The sequence below is a fragment of the Artemia franciscana genome, chromosome 7, assembly GCF_032884065.1.
Source record: "Artemia franciscana chromosome 7, ASM3288406v1, whole genome shotgun sequence".
Classification (NCBI taxonomy): Eukaryota; Metazoa; Arthropoda; class Branchiopoda; order Anostraca; family Artemiidae; genus Artemia; species Artemia franciscana.
Window position 1 is genome coordinate 10,190,826 of NC_088869.1, and position 10,635 is coordinate 10,201,460.

Below are 10,635 nucleotides of genomic sequence, written 5' to 3' on the forward strand. Positions count from 1 at the left end.
CCCTGTACAAAGATGGGAACATTTCTATGTCTGAAAGACATGTCTATTTCAGCACTATTGAAAAAAAAAAACTAGCAATTACTGGTATCTGTATTTATTCAGCAGCCAAAATCAAATAGTAAATAAACAAAACTCAGTTTTATAAACGTCATAACCAAAGAAAATAGGAAACTGAACGGTAATGGCTCTGGCCATAAAAAGAATTAATAACTATTAGCAATACTTTGAATGCAGCGCATACTCGGCAGAAATAAATAATTCCTCAAAGAGATTCTTCGTCTTATGTTTCAGCAAAACAAAGGCTTTTCAGTCGAGACTATTCAGTCCATTTCCTTTTGATTCACTCTGTGAGCTGAACAGAGCTACAGAATTGGTTACTTCTTATTTATCTAGAATATACTTAGGTTTCTTTCAGTAGATCTTTCGCTTAAGAATGTTTTTTTTTATAAATTCCTTAAGTAATTAAAATGAGTTCACACCAAATTTAATAAAAATCTAATTAAAGGTCAACGTTTTGTTGGAGCCACAGACAACACTTATATATTACAGGCATTCAACTGAGCAATTTTTTAATAGCCACAAATCTTGAGTTTGTTCTTGCCTGGGTTTTTTTTTTCGAAAATGTTTCATGTCAAAAGCGTGAAAGTTGACTGTGACAAGGGTATTCAGAATATTTCATCTTTACAAAAAAGATAATATAATTTATGAGCTAATTATAAATTTTCTTGTGATAACTTATCAGTTTTAACTCTATAATCGCCTAATAAATATTTACTAACAGACATGAGTTATTTGTTTGAATAGCGTGATATTTTAAAAAATACGGCATAAATGTGTTCCAACATACAGCTGTCAGACTACGATTTCCATGGCTAAGCTAGTCTGCAGACCAACTACTAATAGGAAATAGGAGGGGGGCATTTACATACAGGAGCAAAAAAGGTGATATAATCATGACAAAAACGCTTGTCAATTCCGATTACAAAAATTCTTTCTTCACACCTTCTTTGGTCAGCCACAGCTAAAAGACGAATCTTCTCTGAGGTCAGATGACTGAACGAAGAAGTCTTTAAATTTCCATCCATACTTCAAAAGCAGAACAACCCCCAACCCCCAATATCTGGGTAAATTGTAGTGTAAAAATGTGCTTTGTTCTTGCTTTAGACTTCAACTACCCCCAGTACCAACCCCGAATATTCGAATTTCTTACGGCTTTTGTCAAAACTTTGGAAACACCTATGGAATTCAAATGCCAAAACAGGAATTAGATTATTTTGTTACGAGCAGGACATAAAAACTATTTTTCAAGGTTCAAATACAAAAGAACAGACAATCATAAAAATTAAAAATACCAATTTTTTTAAGAATGTGGTAGTCTTTTCAAATACAGAAATGTGCGTATTGATCCCTACTGGCGAGTGGACATTTCACCTTGGGACTAACGGAAAATGAAGGTTAAAAAAGAGATAAAGTAAAAAATTGTAAATAACACTTTTGTTTTAAGTTCTTACAATTAGACATGCGATTTTGCTGGATAGCGCTAGAAGGCGTATATATTTATAAAATGTAATATACATATATGTATTTCGATGGCAGTGAGTTTCCTTTCTTATCAGTTTTCCATACTCTTTGGGAATTACAGCACTTAATAACTTCTGCCGAAAAGCGTAAACTTCTCAGGTTTTTTACTGCAGTCTGGATGGATACACTTCATGTCCTCTGTTATGGCACGTGGTTGGTCAAATGGGGAGCATAGACTTTTTGCACCCATTGCTGGAGCTCCCGGTTCTGCATCAATTCCCCTAGAAAAAGGAGGACCAATCAGAAAAAAATCTTTTTTACTAAAAATAATTACTGCAATAATGACAAGTGATTTTCACTTTTCTTCGTGAGAAAATGTTTTTGACCTTCCTGAAACAAGACAATTATACAGGTCGTAATTCTTCCAATGGTATATACGCATTAAAGTATTTTACATAATGAAAAGGTACATCAACGCAATAACTAAAATCAAGAAAATTATATTATATGGAGGAGTATGACATTTCCTTTATCTTTAATAATGTAACTTTTATTAATAATGTACCTTTTGTTAATAATATACCTCTTCAAAAAAAAAAAAAAAAAAAAAACTTGGATGAAAAACAAACTAAAAAACGGATGGCACCAAAGAGCTGACGAAAAATGAAACTTTCCTTTATTCATGTAATTTTAATTCAGAATAAAAAAAAACAAAAAACTGTTAATGTTTGAAAAGTCGTAGTTCTTTAAAATACTTCTAATTCACATTCAATTGGCCTTATGTTTGACCAATCTTTCTTAAAGAATTGTAAAAAAAAAAAAAAAAAAAAAAGCGTATAGCCCTCCAGAGGCATGAATTAATCCAACAATTTTATTTGAAAGTGTCTTCAGAAATTTTGATTTTGATAGTTTTTGACAGGTTTATTATTTTTTATTTTATTTATTTAATGGCATGAGGGTAGTGAGGCAAGCAAATAAAGATGCAACATTTTGTGTTTTTCAAAAATTAGGGGGGATTTTCTCCGACATTGTTCTACGAAAACACAATTTTTTTCCAGTGGTGGTACTATTTATCAAGTGCTATAAAAATGTGGGCATATGGAGGTATCCCCACTCTCATCTCCAAGATAAAAACCCAATGGCCAAAAAAAATAGCTGATGTAATATTATGGATATGAATAATAATAAACACTAATATGTAAGAATACCCAATCTCCTGATTTGTGAAACAAGGCTTCAGCACCTTTTTGGTAAAGTTATGTTTTACAGCTTCAGCCAAATGTAAAGAAAAGAAAATCAACAGAATTTTGGCTGAGAATTTTTTTTATTCATTTGCATAAAAAAAACTATCTTGAGCTAGTTTCTAACAAAAATTAGAAAATGATTTAAAGAGATGGGAAAAAATTATAGAAATAGGCAAATTATAAGCAAGTTCCTTGCGGCAAGCGGGATTGAACCGAGGAACCTCGGTTCCTCGGAGAGGAACCGAGGAACCGAGAACTTGTAAGAAGCCGAGGAACTCGTAAGAGGGTTCTGCCTGATCCACTACACCACCACAAGGTATTTGATTAATTAATTCTTTTAAGACGTGAATTGTATCGCGCTTTAGCCATTGCAGGCTCTTTTCATTGAAGATAGTTCTTGTTGATTTTTTGAAGGCCGCTCTAATTTTAATTTAAAGGAAAAGGGATTTTCCTGGGAGGGTGTGAAGAGGGAAGCTTTGAATGGATTGGGATGGAGGAGGAGCATGCGAAGCTACATTCACCTCACGCAGCTTGGTGCTGCGGTGAGTTGTTAATAGTAGTAGTAGTATCACCTTTCTAATTTTACTTTTTGGAGAAACCAGGATAAGAAACAGGCCGGACATACCCCTACATTAGGCGTAATAAAAGGAGAAAAATCATCAAACATTGTGATTGGAGACATTTTAACTTATGACGGGGTTCAACAAGGGGGACTATAGTATCAGTCATTAAATATTAGGAATTATACAAATACTATAAATATTATAAATTTAATATATAATAATAATATAAATATTATAAATAGGAATTGATAATAATACAAAATATAATGTAAATAATATGACGTTTTACAAACGGTAAAAAAAATTGTATGAAAAACATAGTTTAAAAAAGCGAGGGTAATGACAGCTACCGCGAAATAGTCGCTTCCCCGATTTGACCATCTGGGGGGGGGGGGAGTGGGGGGCCGGTTAATTCGCAAAAAATAGAAAAAATAAAGTATTTTTAAATTATGAGCGGGTGATTGGATCTTAATGAAATTTAATGTTTGGAATGATATTGTGTCTCAGAGCTCTTATGTTAAATCCCGACCGGATCTGATGACATTTGGCGGAGTTGGACGGGGGAAACCTTAAGTCCCGGTTTTGCCACTTTAGGCACTTCCAGGTAAGCTAGGGCGATGAAATTTGGCAAGCGGATCAGGGACCGGACCAGATTAAATTAGAAATAGTCGTTTTCCCGATTAGACCATCTGGGGGTGGGGAGTGGGGGGGGGGGCTTTTAATTCGGAAAAAATGAATTATTTTTAACTTATGAGCGGGTGATTGGATCTTAATGAAATTTGATGTTTGGAATGATATTGTGTCTCAGAGCTCTCATTTTGAATCCCAACCGGATCTGATGACATTGGGGGGAGTTGGAGGGGAGGGATCGGGGTGAAACTTGATGGGAAAAATAAGTGCAAGTCCCAGATACATGATTGACATAATCGGAACTGATTCGCTCTCTTTGGGGTAGTTGGGGGGGGGGGGGGTGAGTAATTCTTAAAAATTAGAAAAAATGAGGTATTTTTAACTTACGAACAGGTGATCGGATCTCAATGAAATTTGATGTTTAGAAGGATATCGTGTCTTAGAGCTCTTATTTTAAATCCCGACCGGATCTGGTGACGGGGGTGGGGAGTTGGGAGGGTAAAACCTAAAACTTGGAAAATACTTCGAGTGGAGGGATCGGGATAAAACATGGTGAGAAAAATAAACACAAGTCCTAGATAGGTGATTGATATAAACGGAACGAATCCGCTTTCTTTGGGATAGTTTGGGGGGGGGGGTTTCTGAAAAATTAAAAAAATGAGGTATTTTTAACTTACGAACGGGTGATCGGATCTCAATGAAATTTGATATTTAGAAGGATATCGTGGTTCAGAGCTCTTATTTTAAACCCGACCTGATCGGGTGACATTGGGGGGGGGGGAGTTGGGAGGGGGAAACTTAAAACTTGGAAAACACTTAGAGTGGAGGGATCGGGATGAAACTTGGAGGAAAAAACCCGAGTCCTAGATACATGATTGACATAACCAGAACTGATCCGCTCTTTTTGGGGTAGTTGGGGGGGGGGGGGGGTAATTCTGAAAAATTAGAAAAAATGAGGTATTTTTAACTTACGAACGGGTGATTTGATCTCCATGAAATTTGATATTTAGAAGGATATCGTGTCTCAAAGCTCTTATTTTAAATCCTGACCGGATCTGGTGACATTGGGGGATGTTTGCGGTGGGGAAACCTAAAATGATGGATAACGCTTAGATTGGAGGGATTGGGACGAAACTTGGTTGGAAAAATAAGCAGAAGTCTTGCATACGTGATTTACATAATTGGAACGGATCCACTCAATTGGGGGTGGGGGGTCAATTCTGAAAAATAAGAAAAATGACGTATTTTTACCTTACGAAGGAGTGATCGGATCTTCATGAAACTTCAATTTAGAAGGACCTCGTAACTCAGATATCTTATATTAAATCTCAACCGGATCAAGCGTAATTGGGGGGGGGGCAGTTGGGGGGGGGGGGGGCGGAAATCTTAGAAAATGCTTAAAGCGGTGAGATCAGGATGAAAAGAATAGAAACCTGTCTAAGATACGTGACTGACATAACTGGACCGGATCTGCTCTATTTGGTAGAATTGGGTGGGGGGAAGGGACAATTTTGAAAATTGAGGTATTTGTAACTTACGAAAGGGTTACCAGATCTTAATGAAATTTGAAATTTAGAAGGATCTTGTGCTTTAATGTTCTAATTTCAAATTTCAACCAGATCCTGTGACATTCGGGGGAGTTGGAGGGGGAAACCGGAATTCTTGGGAAACATGAAAATTGGGGTATTTTTATCTTACGAATAGATGATCAGATCGTAATGAAATTTGATTTTTAGAAGGAATTCATGTCTCAGAGCTCTAATTTCAAATCCCGACCAGATCTTTTGACATTGGGGGGAGTTGGAGGGGGAAATCTTGGAAAAACACTTGGAGTGGAGGAATCGGGACGAAGCTTGGTGGATAGAATAAACAAATGTCCTTGATACGTCATTGACAGAATCGTACTGGATTCGCTCTCTTTGGGGGAGTTGGGGGGAGGGGTTCAGTGATTTGGCGAGTTCGGTGCTTCTGGACGTGCTAGGACGATGAAAATTGGTAGGCGTTTCAGGGAGCTGCACAAAATTGACTTGATAAAGTCGTCTTCCCAGATTCGACCATCTGGGGGGCAAAAGGGAGAGGAAAAATTAGAAAAAAATAGGTATTTATAACTTACGAGTGGGTGATCGGATCTTATTGAATTTTGATATTTAGAAGGACTTCGTGACTCAGAGCTCTTATTTTAAATCTTGACCGGCATTAAGCCTCTTATTTTCCTTTTTAAATCAATCTATTGATTCATAGAATTTTGTTAGAGCTCATACCATATGATCTCTTGGCTCTTAGCTCTTCTCGCCTCGTCACAAGTGCCATATGAGCCAAACAACCAAAGTCACAAACCAAAGCACAGATGAATAATATATATTTCAAATTACTGCCAAGTTTCTAACGTCATCACTTAGAAAGGAGCAAAGGATAAACCCCAATTTCTGTAGCAACGGGAGAACTTTTAAAGTTTAAACGATACATTAGATACCATTTCTCTACCGCAATCCCAAGACTGAAAAACCGAACGATAAACTCAGCTGAAATCACACGAACAGAAATGGGTAGAAAAAATAGATTACAGCACTTTTGGCCCCCACTTTTTTATTTCTGTAAATTTTCCTATTTATCACACAAAGAAGATATATTGGCCGTGGGGCCAGATAAATACCGCATCTATTTGGCACTTATAGATTTTAGTCCATCTTCAATTTAAAACTGGTGCCTGCCTGCTTGCCTGCTAGAACAGAGCTATCCCATCGAAAGCAGAAACATGGTTTGATGAAACGAAAGCTTGACTACATAACTTCAGATAGCTCTCTCTGACATAGACTATAAAACCCCAAGTCACTTCAAACACTATAGGCTCTGGCTCAAGGACAAGCAAAAACCACCCTTAAAGGCCCCTGGCAAGAGCTTGACGAAGATTTCCAAAATACAAAGTCATATTCATTGATACGATCTAAGGTCCACACTTTCAATAAAAACCGCAGAGGTTAGACCCTTACCACTTTCTAGGATTAAACGGAAATCAGGGTGCTAAAAAAAAAAAAAAAAAAAAAAAAAAAAAAAAAAAAAAAAAAAAAAAAAAAAAAAAAAAAAACCAACACATAGTGTTTATACAAAATACTAGTGTAAGTGCTTCTATCAGTTTCTCTTTCCTTTATGAAGAATGTTTTATGCGCTGCCACATCTTTCATTTAATAAATAATCTGTCTATATGCAGCCATCGATTTCCTTCCTTTATGAAAAATCTCTTTATGTGCTGCTATCGCTTTTTCTTTCCTTTACGAAGAATCTTTTTGTGCTGGTATCTCTCTCCTTTATGAATAATCTGTATGCACTGCTATCGTTTTATTTCCTTTAGGAAGAATCTCTTTTATGTGCTGCTACCTCTTTCTCTTTCCTTTATGAATAACCTGTCTACGTGCTGCTATCACTTTTTCTTTCCTTTACAAAGAATCTTTTTGTGTTGCTAAATCTCTCCTTTATGAATAATCTGTATGTACTGCTATTGGTTTTTCCTTCCTTTATGAAAAATCGGTCTATGTGCTGTATTCGTTTTTATTTCTTTTATGAAGAATCTCTTTATATGCTGCTACCTCTTTCTTTTTCCTTTATGAATAACCTGTCTCTGACCTGCAATCGGTTTCTCTTTGCTTTAGGAAAAATCTGTCTTTAACACACATAAAAACAAAAAATAATACAAAATAGAGTATTTTACCTCGCAGAATCAGTCTTAATCTTCTCCTCACACTCCTTGTCCCCACAGAAAGGAGCAAGGATCATATTCTTCCTATCCAATTCTTCCGCAAGATCACTGAGACTGAAACACTCCTTGATGTGGCTTTTCATCTCATGGGTGGCCTTTTCCAACATCGAATGCTGAATAGTGTCAAGCAAATTCTTCACACGTTCTGCCGCGTTAGCACGAGAAAAGGATGTCTTGTCACCTGTATCCCTTCGGACGGCAACAAATTCATCGTTTTTAATATCACGTGGACCGAGTTCAATTCTCAAAGGCACACCCTGGAAAGAATCTTACTATAGTGACATCCCTAACAGCAAGACAAAATGACCTTGTTTTAAGCCATAAAATTAAATAAAAATAAAAAGGACTAAAAAGATAAGATTAGTAGAGGCCAATTTAACCAAACTCCAGGAAAAAAAAAAGACGAAAAAAAAATAAAATAAGACTGAAAACAAATGTACCCGAGACAGGCAAGGGGGACATTTTGATTCTAGTAGATTTCATTTTGTGAATAAAATGGCAAGAATTTTCTCGCATTCACTTTTACAGTGGCCAAAAATGTCAATAAAAGACAAACAATGAAGACAGGGTTTTGGGAAAAGACAGATTATAAAGAAGAGACAGAAAAAAAGGAAAATAGACCGAAAAAAAAGGATGAAAATACATGAGAAAAGGATGTCTTGTCACCCGTGTCCCTTCAGACGGCAACAAATTCATCTTTTTTTTATATCACGTGGACCAAGTTCAATTCTCAAAGGCACACCCTAGAAAGAATCTTAATATAGTGACATCGCTAACAGCAAGACAAAATGGCCTTGTTTTAAGCCATAAAATTAAATAAAAATAAAAAAGACTAAAAAGAAAAAGACGAAAATAAAATAAAAGAAGACAGAAAACAAATGTCCCCAAGACAGGCAAGGGGGCATTTTGATTCTAGACTTTTTGACATTTTGATTTTAGTAGATTTCATCTTGTGAATAAAAAGGCAGGAATTTCCTCGCACTCACTTTTACAGTGGCCAAAAATGTCCACAAAAGACAAAAATGGAGAAAGGGTTTTGGGGAAAGACAGATAAAAAAAGAGACAGGAAACAAAAGAAAATACACAAAAAACACAAACAAACAAAAAACAAGACATTTTCATTCTAATTAATTTCATGTTGTGAATAAAATAGCAAGACTTCTCTCAAGTTCCCTTGTATTTTCTGGAATATTTTGAACCTTCAGATTTTTGAGAGGATTTTCGAAGTAAAGTTTATAATAGGGGTTGGTAAAATTGGCTTTAAAAAATGATTAAATAGATTAGATGGATTTATTTAGCACAGAAGCCCCATGGCCCAAGGCTTGAAAAATTATAAATACCGACAATTCTGTATAAAGCATGGCTTCAGTAAATAATAATAATAATAAAAAAAAACAATCACTAAATAGATGTATGTTCTGTAAGTAAAAGTAATGCCAATTAATACCACACATCCAAATAGAAATAATGCTTAATAAGCTTTCTAACCCTATAAAAATCAATCCCAACATTTCATGGCTAACGAAACAAACCTCTAACACTTCACAAACTACCCCTGCTTAATAGATTTTCGGCAAACCTAGCGTCTTTGTCATATAGGCGAAAAAGCTTAAACATCAGCTCCTTCAATTCTTAGCAAACCTCCATGAGGCGGAAAGAATCTTCATTACCATTCCTTGGGTATGACTAAAACCGTCACTATGACAAATACTTCCACAGTAATTTCCCTGGCTGGTAGAATTTTAACTCTTAGTAATAGACACTCTCTTGGATCCCTTCCATTTTTCATATCCCTGTCCCTGTTTCATATCCCTGTCGCTGTTTCTAATCCCTATAGGATCTTATATCCTATCCATGTTTTGAAATAAACTTCACTGCCAAAACTTCGTTTTCTCAAAAAAAAAAAAAAAAAAAACTATAAAGGTGTCGAGTTAAATTTATTATTTTTAAAATATTGTTCTAAAATTTCTAAAATATTGTCATTTTTTGCAATTTTTGATTTCTTAAAACTGTTTTCCTCCTTGTCGATTTTTTGTCACCTCTACACTTTTCCTTGATTTCATATTTGTATGGTAAAATAAAATTTTGTCTTTTTTTGTATTACTTTTTTTTTGTCTTTTTTATCCTTATGAGGGCATAAAACCCCTGTCCCTGTTTCCTATCCCTACAGGGTCTTAGCTCATACCCCTGTTTTGATATAAATTTCACAGCCTAAACCTCGCTTATTCGAAAAAAAAACCCATAAAGGTATCGAATTTAATTTGTTATTTGCCATTTATTTTTGCATTTTTTTATCTCTCAAAACTGTTCCCCCATCGTCGATTTTTTTTCTCACCTCCATACCTTACCCCTGATTTCATAGCTGTATGGCAAAACATTGTTTTGTCTTTTTTGTATTACTTTTCCTTTTTTTCTTTTTTATCCTTGTGACGGCATAAAATTATTTTTAGTCAATCAATTATTATTTATTATAAATTAAAATTATTATTTAGTCAATCAATGTCTTTGACACCAATAACCTAAAAAAAAAAAAAAAGTAAAAAGGCGGACAGTCCATTGTCGGTTCTGATTCTAAAACAATTACCATTTCGTCATGAAAAATTTGAGAAAATACTGGCACATATCCTACACTCTAGGGTTTTAAAAATATTTCCCAGAAGCGTTTGGTTTCCGAAGAAGTGTCCCAAATCTACTGACCCATAGATCGTGTAAGCTCTTGGGAATAAAGAATTTTCCAGAAGTGTCCAGAGTATACTGGCAATATCTCATACGCTTTAAGGCGCAAAAAACTTTCCAGGAGTGTCCAGTGCCCAGCCAATAAGTATCTGGAATATAAGTATCCAGCAAATAAGTATCCAGAATATACTGACAATAGCTCGTAAGCTTTTAGGTTATAAAGAATTTTCCAAAAGCGTCCAGTAAA

At 35.4% G+C, this 10,635-nt stretch overlaps 2 protein-coding genes across 2 annotated transcripts in view; one reads left to right on the forward strand and one right to left on the reverse strand.

Annotated features, from left to right (window-relative positions):
• The window catches only part of LOC136028837 (electron transfer flavoprotein regulatory factor 1-like), a 194,624-nt gene that overhangs the window by 161,767 nt on the left and 22,222 nt on the right, over positions 1 to 10,635 (forward strand). The window lies entirely within an intron of this gene.
• The window catches only part of LOC136028835 (bifunctional glutamate/proline--tRNA ligase-like), a gene marked incomplete at its 5' end in the record, with an annotated part of 37,880 nt that continues 27,323 nt past the window's right edge, over positions 79 to 10,635 (reverse strand). The window contains 2 exon segments of the mRNA XM_065706767.1: positions 79 to 1,802; positions 7,665 to 7,969. Coding sequence (XP_065562839.1) covers positions 1,646 to 1,802; positions 7,665 to 7,969 — 462 coding nt within the window.